The 20785-nt window shown below is 39.8% G+C and overlaps 1 protein-coding gene across 2 annotated transcripts in view; it reads right to left on the bottom strand.

The window, feature by feature from the left end:
- LOC122796618 (activin receptor type-1-like) overlaps positions 1-20785 on the bottom strand; it is a 446478-nt gene that overhangs the window by 91808 nt on the left and 333885 nt on the right. For both annotated transcript variants that reach the window (XM_044065233.1, XM_044065231.1), the window contains exon 9: positions 5175-5372. In XM_044065233.1, coding sequence (XP_043921168.1) covers positions 5175-5372 — 198 coding nt within the window. The remainder of the gene's footprint in view (positions 1-5174; positions 5373-20785) is intronic.

The following is a 20785-nucleotide window of genomic DNA, read 5'->3' as shown; positions in this document are numbered from 1 at the left end:
GGGATGGACTCTCAGGTACAATGAGTGCCTGAGGTAAGACCACCTAGAAGTGAGAGCTACCAAAAAAGGGTTTTCCAGGTGCAGAATTTGAGATAGGAGGAAGCAGCTGGCTCAAAGGGAGGCAGAGTGTTTTTTTCCAACTCACAGTTGAGATTCCAATAGGAAGCACAGGTTTTCTTGTAGGGTTTAACTGCAAGACTCCCTTTAAAAACTGTCTTGACCTCAAGCCTGGACATAACTAGAGGAAGTGGAAAACAGGCAGAGAAGGATGAAAGGTGGGCTTTAATAGATGAACATGCAAAAACACCTTTCAAGAGCTCACACAAATAAGATAAAACATGAGGAACCTCACATTTTACAGGATCCAGATGTTTAGCTTGACACCACATTGAAAATCTCTTCCATTCGGTTATGTAGGATTTTCACGTAGTGGGTATTCTTGCTTCTTGGGAGAACCCAAAGCACATCCTCAGAAAACTGGTGTCACAGATAGAATCCTATTGTCCACACAGCTAGGTTAAGGGATGACAGGTTGCAGCGAAGTTCTTCCGTTGTGTGATCAGGCCACTTTGTGGGGTAGCTGGTGGTGATTGCCCTTGGCTGATAGATAGAGAAGGGGAAACCAATGTTGCCTTTGGTCACAAAGGAATCACCATAGAATTCTTTCTTTTCAGTCTGGATTTTTATTAAGATTTTTTGTTTCACAGAAGTGGAGGGAAGGCATAAAAAACTCCCTGCCCACTGGAAAGACAAGGCATCTGTCCTCCACGCCTGGCGACAGGGAATCCTTATGCAGAAAAGACAGAGAGAGCATGGTTTGTTGCTCTTGGAGGCAAATAAGTCTACCTGTGGTGTATCCCACTTGTGGACTGTCTAGGAAGACCCTTTTGTTAAGCATCCATTCAGAGTCAGAGGTGTCTTGGATGGACCTATAGAGGGAGAGTGCCAGGGCACTGTCCTGGGAGGGAATGCATTCTGCTTGAAGGGACATGTTCACCTTCATGGCCAGATCTCAAACAATATGAGCCAACCTGCACAACTGGTAGGATCTTGTCCTTCATTTGTTTTTGTACCGTTTACTGTCCGTGAATACTCTTAAAAGGTTCTGGTTTCCAGATATGGGAAAAGATTTGTAAGGCCTGAATGAGAACCCTCATCTCCTTCAGATTGATGTGCTCTACCTTGAGTTCAATTTGCCAGCAACACTGGATCTTGACAGTCCTTGTCTCTGCTCCCCAAGCCTTGGCGACATCTGTGTGCATCTTTTGACTTGGAGTCTGCACCCTGAAGGGTACACCTGGATTGAGGTTCACCTGTGCCACCTGCCAAAGGATCAACATCTTGACAGAAGGTATGAGAGAAATCTGTGTATCCAGGGGGTGAGAGTGCTCGAACTAATGCAGCCTGTTAAATGGAAACATAGGGATGGTTGCTGCCATGTAACCTAGTGCCCTGAGAATCTCCCTTACAAAACAGGCTTGGAGAGACAAGAGTAATTGAAAGCAAGTAGTGACGCTCTGCACCTTCTCTTGAGGCAGGAAGATATGCATGTTTTTGTGTCTAATCTGCAAACAAAAAAAACAGGTCCCGAGTGGGCTGAAGGGAAGACGTTTTGAAACTGACAGTGAACCCCAGTTGCTCAGGGGGTGGGGTGAAGATGAACTTGATGTGCAGCATTAGGGTTTGAGGCAATGAAACCTGCATAAACAAACCATCTAGGCAGGGGAATATCTGTATTCCCAGAGTCTGCAAAACGTTTTAAATAGAGCTGGGCACTTTATGAAAACCCTCGGGAAGTGCAAAGCCCAAAGAACAAAGTAGAAAACTGAAAATTTTATGAGCTACTAGAGAATCTCAGTAATTTCCTGCAAGATGGATGTATGGGAATATGAAGGTATGCATTCTTCAAAATCCAAACATGCCAGACAGGACATTGGAAGAATAAAGGGAAAAAGATTCTGAAGAGAGAACATTTTAAAAGTGGGTACCTTGAGGAAGGTGTTGAGCTTAGACAGGTCCATTAAGAGTCTCTATTGATCTCCTTTTCTTGGCATCTGGAGCAGCCTGGAGTAAAATACTCTTCTTACAAACTGAGGATGGACTGGCTCTGTGGTGCCTTTGGGAAAGTAAATCCTGTAGAATGGGAGGGAGAAGATGCAACTGGTTGTGTGAAGGAGGTGGAATGCCTTTAAAGGGAGGACTCCCAGGACATTCTGTAACCCTGTTTAATGATGGTGCATACCTACTTATCTGCAGTGATCTTTCCCGGTCTATAATGGAAAGAGTGAATCATGTGGAGAGGGGAAGGGTGGTAAGGGGGGGGGGGGCGGCAGGGGGGGTAGTCACATTCACTTTTCTGTGAACTGAGGCCTCCCAAATATGGGGTCTAGTTTAGTTTTTTTCTGGAAATCTCTTTCTGGGTGCCTTCTTATGTTTCTGAGAAGGCCTATGCTTTCTTCTGACAAAAGAAGTGGACTTGGCAGAGTAATATATCTAGCACCTGGGCAAAGATGCAAGTATAATATGTCTGCAGTCCTTCATAGTCTTGCCTCGTTCTTGCAAGGTCTTGAATAAACTAGCTTACCTGTGGTCCTGAGCAGGCGGTCTCTATCAAGATGGGACTCTAATTGCTTTGCCTTGAAATCTTCAGGGAGAAGCTGACTGCATAACCAGGTCCATCTCTTAATAACCAGTAGCAGCTGCTCTGGAAGAGGCCTCAACAGCATTAAAGCTTCATTTTTGACATGTCTAGTCATGAGTGATTTCATTACCCAAAGAAAATCTGTTCTGAGCCTGATCCTGCCATGTCAACAACAACCTTATTCAGGTTGCCAAGGATAGACAGAAGGTATTTGGTCAGGCTGGTCTGATAATTAATGGCCCTGAAGAGTAGGGAACAGGAAGCATAGGACTTTTTCCCCACCTGTCCATGGCCCTACTGTCCTTGTCTTAGGTAAGGTGCTGGCTTCTGGCAGAAGCTTAGAATGTTTATCTGACGCTAAAGAGATGGCAGAAGAGTCAGCTGCAACATTCTTGAACAAATCTAAAACACTATAGAATCTTTAAGGCCAACCTGGGGACTGAAGCCTGAGAGTCTGGAGCACAGCGCATGGATGCAAAAGCATCAAAAAAGGCATCCAAGACTGGATTGACAGAAGGGTGAGGTGCCCACTTCTAAAAGGTTGTAATATCTTTTCTAGATATCAGTGATTTGCTCAGACCCCCACTCAGAGTGTTTCATCATATTCACAAGTTGTCTCTTGGAAAGATGCTTTTTCCACAGGGGAATCAGGGGACAAGGAGTCATCTGAGGACACCTGTCCAGGTGAATGAATCTGAGAGGAGCATGGAATAAGGAATTATCATCTGAATGTCAGGCCTCTTCTTCATCTTCTGAGAAAGGCTGCACAGTAATCTTCTGTGGAGTTGGTGGAGAAGAAAAGGAAACGGGTTTAAGGACCATAATGGCCTTGAAGAGCCTCTGAGAAAAGTCCATCCACTCTTTCTCCCTGGAATGTTGGGGAGGGGAAATTCTTAGTCTTTTGCAGTTTATTCTTAGGGATGACGTCTGTTTGGACCAAGCACTGAGGCTCTGACCCCTAATGCACCTCAATCAGTAATCTTGGGATTTTTTCCCATACTAAAATCTGAGGGATACCTTCCAGGACCTCTGAGATAAACAACCTATGGTTTCCCCTTCTCCACAGCAGTAGCAGTCACTTCGGGCATGCAGCCCTCAGACACCATAACGGCCTCCAACAGAGTCATGGCAGAGGGCGTTTGAGGAAGGGTAAGACGTACTGTGTGTTCTGCAAGTACATTGGGTATGTTGCACACTGAATGGGCAGTCTGAACATCAGCCGTAGGCCTCTGAGTTTTTTCTTTTGTGCGGACAGTGAGTCAGGTGTGGAAGAGTCTGCCACCCACAAACTGGGCCAACTGATTCAGATGTTTTGTCTCTAGGAGTGTATTTAGTGACAACAAATGGGAGCTCACAGTCTTGGGTACTGGCAAATGAAACAAGATTTGTAGCTGTGCTTTGCGCCCAAGAAGAATGCACAAAGAATAGAGGTCTTAGTAGGGTATCTGCCTACCACACTCACACTTTCCCCCACTAGCAGACGTCTAATAAATTCACATGTAAACAGAATAAATAAGAAAGTAAGGTTTCCACAGCAGGGCATCTACCTGAATTTATGAAGGCTTATGGTACAAACAACCACGAGAAGATCAGACTGACAGGTACAAGACCATCATTCAGGCTAATGGCAAGATCTTCTGAGGAATTATGCCCATATATCCACTTATGTACCCCTGTGCTCATGGACTGAGGTCTTATGTCGGATACATAGTTTATGAACGGTTTAGGCTTTGGTACCCTGGCCAGACATCAGTGGCAATAACCCATCTGTATGCAATACTGCAACAGTGACTTCAGTCAGGAACATCAATCTATCAGCAAAAAATTGAGACCCGATCATAAATGAATACCAGCAAGTTAATGTACTGAGACAAACATTTCATTTAATGATAATACAAAGCTGCTCTACTCCAGAAACACAGTTTAACTATTTTCTCTTACAGGGTGGTCCAAGTTCATTTTTTTCTCAAGGGGAGCACCGGGTATCTTTTCAGTGGCTTAAGGAAGGCTCAGTATAACAAAGTCTGAGTAAAAACCACATTTTTCTGGTATCAAAGTGCAAACCCATATAAATGCTCCAGTTAGTTCTGATTTGCTCTTGCACAAATTCCAAGTCAGCTGCACTGTAACACAGAATGTACATCTGGATTTATAACCAACCATGAATTCTTAGATGCGCATCAGCTATGAAGGCACAATATGAGACAACAAAACAGTTATACAAAATTACTAAACTGACAAAAGTGTAACATATGCCAAGTGTGAAAACTGGAATACTGTGGACATACATATGTGAAGTTCTGACAGAGACATGAAAAATAAAGTGGCTTAAGGTGTATGACATTAATCAACCAAGCAACATGCACTAGGTCTCAACATGAATTAAATGTGTACATATCACTTTGTAGCTTTTTCCATAAGCAATTAAGCATTCTAATTGGCAAAATATGCAACTGCCTCCATCTATGAGTTGAGTAGTAAGAATGCTTTTTTTGACGGATTTAATTTTCCAATAGCTTAAACAAAGTCTCACCATTACTGAAAGTTCTTCTAGCTATTTCCCATAAAACCAGACCAAATGCCCATATGTCAACACGTTTGTAGGCATCGAAGCAGTCAATCTGAATAGATTCATCAAGAACCTCTGGTGCCATATAACGTTTTGTGCCAACTTTAGGATTATTCCCCACATCTAACTGGTTATTTGTTTGTGAGTGCATCACTGCCAGACCTACAAAAATACAAATAAGTATCAGAAGACAATTTATACTAGGTGTAATAAAGTTCTGTAAAGCTAAATTATCCATTAATCACTATCAACAAAATGAAACACTTTTACACCAATTCTTTCACAAAATTTAATAGGACACTCTAAAAGAAGCCTGAAGAATCAATCAAATAGAAAGAATAACGTTTTAGCCCTATGTTCCAACACTGTAATGCCAAGTCTGAGTTTCCTCTGCCTTTGTATCACCTTGGGAAGAAAAAAGACAAATATTAAAACAGATGCACCTCCACACATCAAAGTAAAACTCAATGTCATTGGAATGACTACAAATGCAGATACACTGCTCCAAAACCTGTACAAAGCCATGACTCTCTGATAAGATGTGCCAGCACCTCTCCTCATTAGTTTATATATAACAGATACTTACCTGCTGAAGTATGCTGCAGTACTGTATATATAACAGATACTTACCTGCTAAAGTATACTGCAGTACTGTATACATAACAGATATTTACCTGCTGAAGTATGCTGTAGTACTGTATATATAAAGTACAGTTGTGTACACTTAGCATAAATGCAGATGTTCGGGTGTATTCACTGCTGCAGTCATCACACTTGGGTTATCTGCATGCAGGTAGTCCTCAGTCGGCCTGAATACCAGAGTCTTGAGATTTCTGCGTCGGATGCTGTCGCCTCTTCCATGACATCAGGTCGCCAAGGGTATAAAACATGCAGCCGATGCCATTACATCAGTTTTTCTTGCCCCAGATGTTAGGAGCCCCCAAAATAGGAAGCTATTACATGGTGTGGAATACCTCCAGTAAAAAGTAAATACCCTGCCATAAAAGATGGCCATAAAGAGGATAGGTAGAAAGGATAGGGAAAGCCAGGGGGCTGGAGGGAGGGAAACCAGGACTGCAACAGTGAATACACTCTAACATCTAAATTTACGGTAAGTGTACACAATTGTACTATGTTCTTCGTGTTTCACTGTTGCAGTCATCACACTTGGGTTGATTCCCAAAGCTGAAGAAGGGTGGAGGCAGTCAAGAAGTGTTAGGGCTGGGTAGCAGGACTTGGAAGACTGCTGTAGCAAATCCAGCTCTGGATTTAGAAAAAAATGTTAAGTGGTTATGATTGGTGTAGGTGTGTACAGAACTCCAGGTTGCAGCTTCCTGGATGTCCCTGGTAGAGACTCCCCTGACAAATGCTGCAGAGGTTGAAGTAGTTATAGTGGAATGAGTTCTGATCCCCTGAGGGGTAGGTTTTCCATGGTGCTTGTAGCAGAAGGTTTTCCATGGTGTTTGTAGCAGAAATGGATGCAGTGTGCTATCTCTTTGGAAATGGTTTGCTTCGAAATGGCCTTGCCCTCTGCCCCTATAGCAAAGCTGACTAGCAGCTGGTCAGATTTTCTGAAAGGCTTAGTCCTGTCAAGGTAGAACCGGAGATGTCTGTGCACATCCAAGGAGTGCAGGATCCTTTCCCCTTTATTCTGAGGATTAGGGAAAAAAGGTTGGCAAATGGATGGATTGGTTTAAAGCCACACTGGATACCACCTTGGGCATAAAGGATGGGTTATCTACGGGATACCCTGTCAGCATGGAAAATAATGAAGGGCTCCACCGCCATTAGTGCCTGTAACTCAGGCACTCTTTTTGTTGAAGTAATAGCTAGAAGATCAGATTCCTCCTCCAAGAGAGGAATTTTAACTCTGGTGAAGCAGCAGGCTCAAAAGGGGGAAGTGTGAGCTTCTCCAGTAAAAAGTTAAGGTCCCAGGCCGGGGTGGGAGCTCTCATAGGGGGCCTTAAATTGTTAGCTCCTCTCAGGAACTTTTAAACGAGAATAAAGACACACAGGAATAATCCAATGTAGCTAGAAAAGTACTGACACCAAAGTTTTAGTGCTTTCATTCACTTTATTTTACGTGAACTTCTTCGGAAACAACTCACTTAACCCCACAAGCACTTTTTATATAAAATAATGATCACATGCTCAATGATGTCAGTAATTAATCAATTAGTATGTTTTTAAAAAATGATACTCATATATATCTACAAAATAACTTAATTAATTATTATAGGACTTAAAAAATGTCACAAAATTGATAGTTAATTCATTTCATATGTAAAAAACATTTTATATTAACTGACTCATTCAGTCCAGGTGCTTGATCCGCTCCTAAATATACTTGCGTGTCTTTATTCTCGTTTAAAGGTTTTGTGCTACTTATTTCGCTTTTGTGCTTGGCTTCGTGGTTTAATTCATTTTGGCTTTTTAAAGTATGTCACAGGACACGCTTCTCAACTTATCCATTCACCCTGTTCCAGATGGATTTGCTCAATTTTCAGAGCAAATTACGAGTATGATATCCATGGCGATTCAAAAGGGGCTTGAAAAAGCAGGTATCAGTAGTTGCGAATCTACTGACAGTCAAAACGGAAATAGAGCGAGTTGGAAGGTTTTATCTGACACACCGGACATTGAGATAAACAACGTTACGTCTGGAGAGCCTTTGGCGGGTTCGGATAGCTTTTTGGATTATATTTTACAAAATATTCAAAATCCGTTTGCAGATATTACAGACTCTGAAGTGACAGATTCAGTAAGTACAGAAACTGTTTCGAATTCACTGTCTAGTCAAAGAAACTGCAAACAGACTATTTATGACTTGGAGAAATTAACTTTGAAATATGTTATGCTGGATGTTGAAATTAGTTACTTGACTGAGTGTATTAAAAGGAAATGTGTCCCTCAGGGACTGAGAACTAATAAATTTCCTAATTGTGTCTCCTTTGGAGACAATTTATATACTGAACTTGTAAACATGTTCAACGAATTTGGTATAAAAATGATGGTCACGCTGATTGAGCATTATGCTAAACAAGTGGAAGACGTTAAGAACGAAATTAATGAATTGGACAGAAAGATCAAAAACTTTTCCTGCTTTCACATGTTCAATAATTTATATTGTGGCATAACAGCCAAAGCAGACAGACAAAGAGCCACAATAGTGGCTAGAAAACAAAATAAATTAAAGCGTGACATTTTAGCTTACGCGAACAAGACTGCATATGTTGTTAATAACAAATTTTCAAGTGGTTATAATGAAAATACAAATGCTGAATTGACTAATAATGATACTAGTGATAATAATTCTAAACGTTGTGTAAATGTTAGTTCTGACAATAACAACGTAAGAACTTCTAGTGGTGCTAATAGTAACACTAGTAATGAAGTTTTGACAAACAATCAAAATTGTGATACATCAAATGTGCATTCTAATGATGTTACTAATTCTAATGAAGGGGTAGTTAACACTACCCCTTTTTTGGTGGACAAACAAGGGAACAAGAGGGGACCTACTTGGTCCAAGGTGGTGCAGAACAAGCCAAAAGGAAGAGTCAAAAGCAAAAAGAGGTGGTAGTTGGAAGTAGTCTCACTAGTTATGATATACAAATTCATAATTTATCAAGTGTGACTCTTTCACCTTCTACACTCGATTTTTTGAAAAAAGGATTTTCTTTCATCCCTAGTAACTCTTTTAATTTGGCCAAGACAATTATCGATTTCAGATTAACTTTGAGAAAGTTGAATTTGAAATACATTATGCAAGACATTAACTGTGGGAATTCAAGTATAGGTCCTAAAAAACTAAGTACTTATAATCCACCATTAATAGGTACATTACAAGTATTTCAAAAGATAAGTGAAGCAGCTATTAGAGGTATACAACCTTTAAGAAATGAGAACAACTTGAATGAATCTGAATTACTGGGACTAAAAGTACTTAGGGAGAACAGTCAAATAAGAATAATGAAGGCCGATAAGGGGGGTAAAATTGTTATTATGGACAGAGAAGATTATATTAAATGTATGGGAAATCTATTAAGAGATGAAAAAACATATCAAAAGGTAGATATTAATTTCATTCAAAAAAGTTTTTTGAGATTGGACACAAGCTTGTTTGATATGTTTTGTCAAGGTGAATTGGATCACCAGAATTATACTTTTTTGCAGGTAGAACATCCAAAAATGGCTGTTATGTTTGGTATTCCTAAAATACAGAAGAATGGTTTAAATCCCCCCTTTAGGCCTATCATATCGGCTAACAAATCTAAGACTGAAACTCTTTCTATCTGGTTGGATTATATCCTTAACCCAATTGTGCAGGAGTCCAAACATTATTTGAAAGATTCGTGGCACTTACTTGAGTTATTGAGAGATTTAGAACTACCAGACAGTGAATTCTGTATGGCATCTCTGGATGTAACATCTCTATATACTTCTATAGATCAGGAGATAGGAATATAATATTTGAGAGAATATTTATTAAAACATAGTAATTTACAAAACAGTAAGATTAATACTGTATGTGCTGTTATGGATTTGGTACTTGACAATAACTTCTTTAAATTTGAGGACAACTTATACAAGCAAATTTCAGGTGTTGCAATGGGTGCAAGAGTATCTCCTGCATATGCCAATTTAGTGATGGCTAATTGGGAATACAAATTCCTCGACAATAGCAATTACAGTGGAAATATATTATTTTACTGTCGTTACATTGATGATTTGTTTTTTCTTTGGCATGGTACTAAGGAGGAATTTAACAGATTTGTTAGTTATTTAAATAACACTACAACTTTTTAAAACTTTTCTGTAGGAGGGTATGGTTTGAGTTTAAATTTTCTTGACTTAAACCTAACCTACAATTCCATATCTAAAAAATGTGTTAGTAAAATCTACAGAAAATCTATGTTTGCAAATCAATATTTGCACAAAGAGTTTGCACCCGTTGCATATGAAAAAAGGAGTAATTAAGGGGCAACTTATTAGATTGAGTAGACTTACATCACATGACACTACCTTTATTAATGAGATAAAAGTTTTGAGAACATTGTTTTTGGCAAGAGGCTACCAAGTAGCAGGGTTAGAACTCATTGAAAAAGAAGTCATGAGGCTAAGGAAGGACAAAGCTTGTCCCATTTTATCTCTTGGCCCATCAATTTCTACAACTAATATGGTAGTTTCAAATAAAGAATTTTCAAGTGCTTTTGTCCTGCCCATTTCTAATGAAATGTGGCTTATTAAAAATGTTATAATAGACAACTGGAAGATATTATTGGGTAATCAAGAATTAATCAAAATTATAGGAATAAGACCTAATTTTACTTTTAAGAAAGTTGTAAATATTAAACGTATATTAGAAAAAGGAAGAAATTCAACAGATTTATTTAATGAAAATAGAATCAAATCCAAAGGTACCTATGCATGTCAAAATTGTAGACAGTGCAGATACATTAGTAATTCTTCTTCAGTACATTTTTCTCATATAAATAAGACACATTGGTCTAGAAATTATTACACTTGCCATAGTGAAATGGTAGTTTATATAGCCCAGTGTTTGTCATGTCCTGGATATTATATAGGAATGACTACTAGATGTCTCAAGAAAAGAATTAGTGAAAATCTTTTAGCCATTAAAAAGAAAGATTTGGCTAATGCATTGGGTAGGCATTCTACTGTGTGTAACAATTTTAAAAAATTTACCTTTTCTGTCTTGGATAATGTTCCACAAGGAACATTCATAGGAGACAGTAAGGTTATGTTGGAATGTAAAGAATCACTGCGGCAAGTATATTTAGGAGCGGATCAAGCTCCTGGACTGAATGAGTCAGTTATTATATAAAATGTTTTTTACATATGAAATGAATTAACTATCAATTTTATGACATTTTTTAAGTCCTATAACAATTAATTAAGTTATTTTATAGATATATATGAGTATCATTTGTTAAAAACATACTAATTGATTAATTACTGACATCATTGAGCATGTGATCAATATTTTATATAAAAAGTGCTTGTGGGGTGAAGTGAGTTGTTTCTGAAGAAGTTCACGTAAAATAAAGTGAATGAAAGCGCTAAAACTTTGGTGTCCGTACTTTTCTAGCTACATTGGATTATTCCTGTGTGTCTTTATTCTCGTTTAAAGGTTTTGTGCTACTTATTTCGTTTTTTCTCTCAGGAACTGTTTGATGAGAGGGTGAGAAAAGAGAGGTGGCTCAGTATTATAATGAGCTGTGATGGCAGAGGCATGAATCTTAATGGATGAGAAGGATAGGCCTATGTGGAGCACCTCTGCTAGATAATCAAGGATTTGAGGTAAGGTGGGCACAGCTGTGTCCTTTCCTTGAGAGTGACTTCAAGAACAATATATTTTCCACTTTTCAGCAAAGGATTTCCTAGTACTAGGCCTTCTGGCGTCAAGGATGACGTCCAGCACCTGTTTGCTGAGGGATGCTGATGGTGTATTCAGGGGATAAGCCAGGCTACAAGGTTTAGGGTTTGCAGCTGTGGATGCAAAATCTGTCCCACCTGCTGAGACAGCAGGGAAGGTGTCTGATGTAGGTGTCAGGGTGGCACTGCTGTCAGACTGCGTAGGAGTGGGTGCCAGTGCTGGTGTGGCCAGTCTGGTGCAATAAGGATTGCCCTTGGCCTGTCCTGTTTGATCTTGACTAGTACTTTTGAGAGGAGGGGCAGAGGAGGAAAGGCATAAATTGAAAGGTTTTCCCATGTAAAGGATAGGACATCCACCTTCCAGGCTCTCCAGTTTCCACTCGTGAGGGTCCAGTAGATTTCTGCTTAAGTCATCTGCCAGTGAGTTTTGTTTGCCTGGCAGGAACTGAGCTTGTAGGTGCACTTGGTTGCTCAAGGCTATGTTCCAAAGGGCCAAGGCTAACCTGCAGAGTGGGTAAGAATTAGTTCCCCCTGCTTGTTTATGTACCACATAACTGTGGTGTTGTTTGTCTTTATCAGGAGCTGTCCTGGAAGGATAAGGTATTTGAAGGCTGTCAGAGCATTCTGTACAGCTAGCATCTCTTTTTGATTGATGAGCAGGGGAATTTGTTCTGGGCCTAAACAGATGACGCAGTAAGAATGAAAATCTCTGAGGTATTTGCTTTCCACAGGCAAGACAATTGTTGACCTTTTTCTGACATCGGTTAGAGCAAGAAAAAAGAATCCTCAATGGGGTACTTAAGCTTTAGAAGCCTTCAGGTTTGAAATTCGAAAAACGAAAATTTCAGGTAGCGGCCGGCCAGCACTTGCGAACTGCTTCTGCTTCCGGCTCCTTCTCGGCAAGGAAGACTGATGTAATGGCATCAGCTGCATGTTTTATACTCCTAACAACCTGATGTCATGGAAGAGGCGACAGCATCCAATGCAGAAATCCCAAGACTCTAGTATTCGGGTAACTGAGGGCTACCTGCAGGCAGATAACCCAAGTGTGAAGACTGCAACAGTGAAACACGAAGAACATCAGATACTTACCTGCTGAAGTATGCTGTAGTACTGTATATTAATAACACTGCATTAATCTGAACTGGAACTTCCCACACTGTTCTGCAAGGCAACATTAAGCATGACTTCATCCTTACACTCATTACCTCCAACGGAAATCAGTTTGTTTGTGCTTTAACTTTGAATGGTTGCACCACAGCCTTTTAACAAAATCAAGTTGCACTTCACAGGTCAAATTTATAGAATGCAGTGCAGCATTAGGGGGTGCTGTACTCCTGAGAATGTCATCCTTCAGAGACGACAAATAGAGGTTCCATCTGCTTGTGCTGGTGGCAGATCAGGTGGATGCAAAAGATCTCAAGGCACCTATTAAAAAAAAAGAGTAGAGAAAATTCTCTGATGCCCTGGCCACATTTCAACTATTAGTACAAATACTACCTCAGGTCTCCCATGGAAAGGGGCCATAAGCCTAGTGGGACTACCACAGTGAATCAAGGTAAATACAATAAAATTCTCACTCTGATAGAAGATTCACAGCTGCTAAAGGTAAAATGCAGCCTGTGTTCATGCATGGCACCACTATCGTAAAACTACCAACAACTTTCAACTACTTAAAATACATACATCAGCTAAAAATGTATATACAACTGCACATCACTGCACTATACTGTATCTGTTAACCAGCCAAAATGCTACACTACTCTGGGAAGCCATCACCAGTGCATTACTTTAAAACTGTGAACATAATTTTATATATTCTACTGACTACCCCAACTTGTATGCTAACTTGAGTGTTATGCATAACAAAATACGAACTGAAAAAAAAAATCAAAAAGCATCAAACTCCTTGTGGGGCTAAGTAGTTCAGTAGTTACACAGGCATGCGTTCCATATGACTTGCAATTTGCACCATTCGTAACTAGGGACGGATTAAGTGCACCTTGGATCCCTGGCTATTTTTCAAACCATGGGCCCCCTTCTGCATATTTTTCTTTCGGATACATATATTTCAGAACTACAGCTCATGTTTTGATTTCCCTATGCCGTCACTATCAAGAATAGCTGTCCCCTCTGATAACTCAGTACAGGTCTGACCTACCTCAATGGCTGATAATGCTGTATTGTTGCAGCATATACCTCCAGAATCAACCCAGCCTGATCATAGTCAAATGTGTCCCTATGCCACACAACCATATAAATGTCCCATTATTTTGCTGTCTCACTAATTACCATAAAACACGGTTGAAATCCGTCAGTGCGCATACTATTTTCTTCTTTACTGTTACAATTATCACAGAGATTCGATGTAATTTAAAACTTTTACTTGAAATTTTACAGCAAAAAATACTGACAGCCATTTTCTAAACATAACAAAATACTCTCTCATTAAAACAGACTTAGCATTAGAAGCAGTACCACATCTTCCCTTAAAACTTACATTTAGTGAATATGCATCTACTAACCCATTAAACCACAAGTCACAAGCTGGAATTTATATTCAAACACTCATTATCGTCTATGTAAAGGGTGCAGGAATTCAAAAGACAAATGTGTAATGAATTTGCTAACAACCAGGGATAGCCCACTGGACCAGAGTGTCCCATTTCAGGGGTATCAGAGGAGCACTGTCTGCTGAAGTGACTTGGTCTGTCACACGGTAGACAAATGAAGGCAGAAGGAATCAAACTCTGTACTACAGGAAGCAGCTCATCAACAGCTCATAGCCTTACTCATCTAAACTAAAAGAACCCACGTGGTTAAAGTAATCCCTTTTGAAAGGAAAAAGAGTTACCAGAGGTGTACCTCAGGGCACAGTGTTGGCCCCCTCCTATTTTGTATCCATTTTACAGACCAATACTCCTGGCCTATGGTTATCCACGTTTGCAGAGGACTATAAACTGGATGTTTTTATTCACTCTTCCATGCACTCACAACTGTTCCAATATGGGTTAGACCAAGATAACAACTGGTACAAGGACAAGGACTCAAATGCGTAAAAAATGTAGCAAAAGTCTAAATAAACAAATAAGACAGCTGGTCAAATCTGGCAAAGTAAATTACAATGCAAAGACAGCCTCCCAGGTGAAAGATAACCATAAGGCTTTTTTTAATTATGCTTGTAACCTCAGGGGAAACGCTCAGCAATGTGCTGAGTTAATTATGAACGGCAACACTTACACCCAGCCTGAAACTACAGCAAACCTGCTGACCAACAAGATCAATTCAAACTTCTCCCGGCCATCACCTCTTACCACACTCAAAGAATTATCCACAACCACCCCCCTACTGGTCATTATGAAGGAACAGGTCCTCACTGCAGAAATACAGCCTCCATGGGTCCCAACAACATTCCAGGATGCTACTTAAATACCTTAAACCAGAATCTATCAAAGCCAATTGAAACCCTCCTTATCCACAGCATCCAGATGGCCTTTGCCCCAGAGAAATGTAGGACTACAACAGTTGCCCCTCTGCGCAACACGGGCCTATCAACTGACCCAGGAAACTACAGACCTATAAGCTTGTCAAGTCTTATCTGCAAAGCCATGGAGAAAATCATCATGGCACTGAACAATAACGACACAGGAAATCTTCAAACACTGGACCAGACCCAATTTGGCTTTGTCAAAGGGAGGTCTTGCCTGCTCTATCTGGTGAACTTATTTGAGGAAGTCACCAGAGCTATGGATGAGTATAAAACAGTACACACCACTAGTCCAGACCCTGGCCAAAGCTTTCAATACACTACCCCACTTGGGGACCATAGATAAACTTACTGAGTTAGGCACAGACTCCTACATTGTCAGATGAATAGCAAACTGGCTCATGAACAAGACACATGCTGTCCGGATAGGCCAATCCACTTCCAATAAGAAATCTGTTACTAGTGATATCCCACAGGGTTCAGTGTTGGGACCCCCCCTATTTGGTATGAAGCGAAGGCCAATGTTGGGCAGCCTCTGGCTCACCAAGTTCACCAACTGTGAGCTGGAAGCAATCACTGAATTCCCAAACAATGTTGACATGCTACAAATAGGCCTAAAAATGACAAACGACTTGTGCCAAAACCATGATCTGAGACTAAATGCTTAAAAGTGTGTAATCATGCCCTTTGGTAAATCAGATATCCCTGCAAATTAGAATATTGACAGCACACCCCTAAAAGTAGACCTAGAGGTGATAAGACCTAGGAACACAGATAAATAGTAACTTAAACTTTGACCACTAGGTATCCATACAGGTGAGGAAATCATTCTGTGTGGCTCAACTTATATGTAAAGGCATGGCATCAAGGTCACAGGAAATCAGTGTCATTGTACTCGGACCTCATCAGGCCCATAATCAACTACAATGCTCCCTTTTGCATGTTAACTAAGCAGACACTTACACCAATTAGAGTGGCCCCAGAGGCTGCTCACTAAAAAATACAAAGTGTAAGACACATCTTATGGTGACTGACTAAAGGTCTCTTTACTCAATCTCATATAGTTTACTGAGAGGTGACTTATGCCTGACCTACAAGGCATTCTCTGATACAACCCTGATGAAAATGTTACATATTTGCAAGGAAAATTATACGTTCCATGGACCTGAACCTTATTTACAGAATTTGTTGGAGAGAGGGAGAGAGTCGCATCCCAAAGGCTACCTCGTCTATGGAATAAACTTACCATCTTCGTAAAACTAAGCCCATCCTTCATTCTCATCCATAAGAATTTGGATAAATGGATGGAGAACTGTAAAATGACTCCTGGGGTACTGCCCATGTCCCTTATGGACAGAGGCAGTCTGTAAAATGACTCAGGGCTCCAACACCCAAAGACTCACTACCGTGATATTACCCCATCCCATAACTAGGGAATTAAGACATAATACTGCCATACCCTGGTAAAGGCTTTTGTACCATTAGCCTAGTAATCACCTATGAACCTATACAGGTGACCTACACCATCCAATCAGGCACTGTTATAAGGGATCTCAATACACTTGTTTATAACCCCTTACGGTTTGACCATCATGTCTTTGCGGTAGTTAGGAAAGCTATCTGGCTCATACAATTTCCAAACAAACAGCATCTCCACTAGAACCAACAAAGTCTTAATTCACCTTTATTCATACCTCATCTGACCTATTACTGAATGAAATGCATTTTTTCTCATTATGTGTCTAAACATATCATTCAAATTGAGAGACCTCAGAGATTCATAAGTAAAAAGATCAGAGGCCTCAAAAACCTTAGTTATCATGACTAACTGGCAGCCTTCTCTCTGTACTCAGTCTTTCACAGACTCCTCCATTGAGAGCTTTGTCTAGCCTTTCGAGCCATGAAAGCTCCAACCCCTCTCTGACCTCCTATTCCTCCACAGAACAAATAGTACCTCAAATACTGGTTAAAAGTACTAAACCTTCATCAGCAGCTAAATAAGAAACACTGGCATGTCTTAATCATATACCAATTTGTCATTCACCACTGGAACAAACTTCTACTACACATCAAGCAGAGCAGCACCCTTGCCACCTTCAAAGCAAAACCTAGAGAATATGATAAGAAGACAAATATTTCCCTGGTCTACCATGACTTACATTCCTTGAGGCTAGAGGGTCCTTTTGAATAGGGCGTTTTGGCTAGGCCTGTAATTTGTGCAGACAAATTTCCTAGTACTTACCTATGAACCTACCATAAGCTTAAATGAAACAATATAAAGCAATGACTTTTTTGTTCTGTTTACAGCTTCAAATACTACACATTTCTTCAAAGAATTACTATCTATGCATACCAATAAAAAATGCTTATATTCTCAGGTTATTTCAATTTGTTCCTCTCTAATATCCAACTGGCAATTTCTTGTCTTTGAATTGATAATTTATTAATTTACTCCTGCGGTGTTTACTTTTTAAACTTACATTCTAACAAATACATATTTTTTATAAACTGTAATAACATGAATAACTGACATTACTATCAACATTTCAGTATTTTCAATTACTGGAAACAATAACTTTTCTTATTTTCAGAGTATCTTTATTCAATAAGCAAACTTTCTCCACTACTTCATTTACAGAAGTCCAAGACAGTTGGGACACCAATGCACACTTCAAAAGTTAAAGTGATCCTCTTTTTCACTGTTATTCAGTCTCTTTTCAAATATTAATTTAAACAGCTAACATTTATTAATTCTATATAATATCACTTTGTGCTTCATGTTTTCCTGCTATTTGTGCCTACCTCAGTTGTCAAATGGAGTTTATAAATCTAAATAAAACACAAACTAACTGTTTGCATACCAATGTATATTTTATATATTACAGGAGTAAGCAGGCTTGCTGGGATGACCAGTTATGAATAAGTGCTGTACGATTTTTAATTTTTATAGAATACTGATGAATTTTCACTGAAATTTCCAATAGTGTTATGGACCACTACACAAGGACATTTTTTTATCATGATCCTTAAATACAGGAAACTACAGCTGTATAAGCAAACTTACCATAATAGCAGATGTTCTAATATAGCAGCGTTGCAGCAGCCTAAGCTATTTGGGTCATAACCTGTGTACTGGCCCACTTCCCACAGATGTGGGTGGCTTCTACACACTCCAACTGCCAGGACTGTTTGAGGCTCTCCACATAAAATGCAGTTGAAGCACCAAAATACTTCAGAAAAGTTTTTGCCCAGGAAGGAGGCAAGAGTCCTGCATATTCGTTGAAAAAAACAAAGAGAATCATAACAATATATAAAATGGTGCACACAATCCCACCCTGGCAATAAAAACACTACGGAATAAAAGGGAGCTGATGGGTGGGACAGCTACTGCAATTGTGATCCATTAGAATATCTACTGCTATGTATGGTAAGTTTACTTATACAATTGTACTATGTTCAAAGTTCAGTACATGGATCACTGTTGTAGTAGCCTAAACTACTTTATAGCTTAGTCAGGAGTAGCAGAAAAGGAGGAGGCCATTAACAAAGACTACAGGAGCCCCAGGAGAAAGTGTTCTGGCAAAGCCTGTTGTGCACTTGGAAAATGAATCCAGGTAGCAATACCTTGCAAAAGTGTGTGCAAATGACCAACATACTGCCTCTAGAACACTTCTACAGTACAGCCCTTTCTAGAAAGCCATAGAAGAAATCAATACCATTGTTGAAAGAGTTGTAACCCTGCCTGGATAAGGCTTATTGTGATGAAAATAACAACAAATAATAGCATAGCATAAACATCTGGGAACAGTATGCCAAGTCAAAGGTTGTCCTTTCCTCTTACATTCATAACAGACACAACTGATCAGCTTTCCTGAAAGCTTGAGCTTTGTGTCTAGGTAGTATATGAGCTGCCAGTGTATATTCAGAAGAATCCTTTTTCCCATGTTCTTTCGATCAGGAAAGAAGACTTGGAGATTAATGGTCTTTGGTCTGGCTTAAAATAAACTCTGAAATGACTTTAAGCATAAAGGTAGGACTTGTTCTCAAAGAAACCCTGTCCCTATGAAAAATGAGGTAGAATTGACTCACCATAAATGCTTGTAACTCAGATGCTCAATTAGCAGATGACAGAGCAATACGTAAACTAGTCTTTAATGTAAAGTACCTCAAATCAGCCTCCTGAGCTGGTTCAAATGGAGAAAAAGTAAGCTTAAGCACAAAAGTGAGATCTCAAAGAGGAGCTACCTGTTTCCTACGTGGGCAAGTATGTAAAGACCCCTTTCAAAAACTGTTTTTTAACTTGAGCATTGCTTGAAAGGGAGATGTAAAGGGACACAAGCAGAAATGTCTGACAAGTGTGACTTGATAGAAAAGTTTGAAAAAACACTGGAAAGTAACTTATAAAATAATCCAGAACCATACAAAACTGGGTCTGAAAAGGGTCCTGGTCATCTAAGTGGCAACAACTAGAAAATCTTTTCACTTGCACAAATATGGCTTTCTAGTATCATTTCCCCCCTCCTTTAGTACCTGCAGCGGATCTTCAAAAAACGGTGCCTAAAAGGTATTGGATTTCTATCATCCAGGCAATTAGTTGAAGATTTTCTAGACTGAGGGGCATCAAACTCCCCATTTTGTGAGAGTAAAGATGGGCTGTGAGGAAGATTGTGGTTAACTGTCCTTGGCTAGACTGAAAATGGAGGACCATAGCTGCGCCTTGGCCAGAATGGAGTCACCACCACAATTTTTGAAGTTTTTCTGATCTTAAGTAGAAACTTGGTAATGAGTGGAAAGGGTGGAAAAAACATATCAGAACAATCCCATCCATGAGAATAAGAAAATATGTATCTAACTTCTGATCCTAAATGCAAGGAATCCTGGTCACATTTTGTTTAGTTGTTTGTTTTGATAGGAGGCGAACATACCAACTTGAGGTGGGTCCCCACAAATATCTATTCTTGGAAGACCCCTTCATTCAATTTTCATTTATGAAGGTCTGACCTGGTCCTGCTCACCTTGCTTGCCACTACATTTTGCCCTGATGGAATGTAAGATGCTTGGAGAGTTAAGTACTACACAGCTACTTAACAAGCCCTTACAGCCAGCCTGCACAGTGGGTAAGATGTGATGCCCACTCTGTATATGCACCGCATCACTGTGGTATGCTTTGTAATCACCTGTACAGGTCCTGGGAACGTGGGATGGCGAAGAGATTCTACTTTATGGATCACAGCCAACATCCTCTGACATTTATGTGCTGTTTTCTGTTAGAAGAGTTCCAAATTCCATCTTTACCCTCATAGAAACTGTTCCATAGTCAAAATATGAGCCGTCTGTAGTTACAGATCAACTTGAGACAAGAGAAGAAATTAGGAGACTTGGGCTTTGATTCATTTGCAGTCTCCACTACTGCACTTCCTTTTTAACAAAGCCCAAAATTGGAATCTGAAATTCCAGATGATGAAAATGTTGGGTGTTTGTAATCACCACTGGATTTTTCTCATGAGTAACCTGGCGAAAGGAATCATGAGAACCATGGAAACCATGAACCCCAAGATCCTGAGATATTCTTTTGATGAAGTCTGAAACTGATTAGAGAAGCTCTGGAAAGTCTCCAGATAGAAATCCACCTGTCCTAGGTAAGAAAAGACTTTTTGCTGAGAAGTGTCTAGAAGGCAGTAGAGAAACA

Source organism: Protopterus annectens, chromosome 3.part0 (genome assembly GCF_019279795.1).
Source record: "Protopterus annectens isolate FY-2018-M chromosome 3.part0, PAN1.0, whole genome shotgun sequence".
NCBI lineage: Eukaryota > Metazoa > Chordata > Ceratodontiformes > Protopteridae > Protopterus > Protopterus annectens.
The sequence above is the reverse complement of the archived record's forward strand: the minus strand, read 5'-3'. Positions and strand labels throughout refer to the sequence as shown.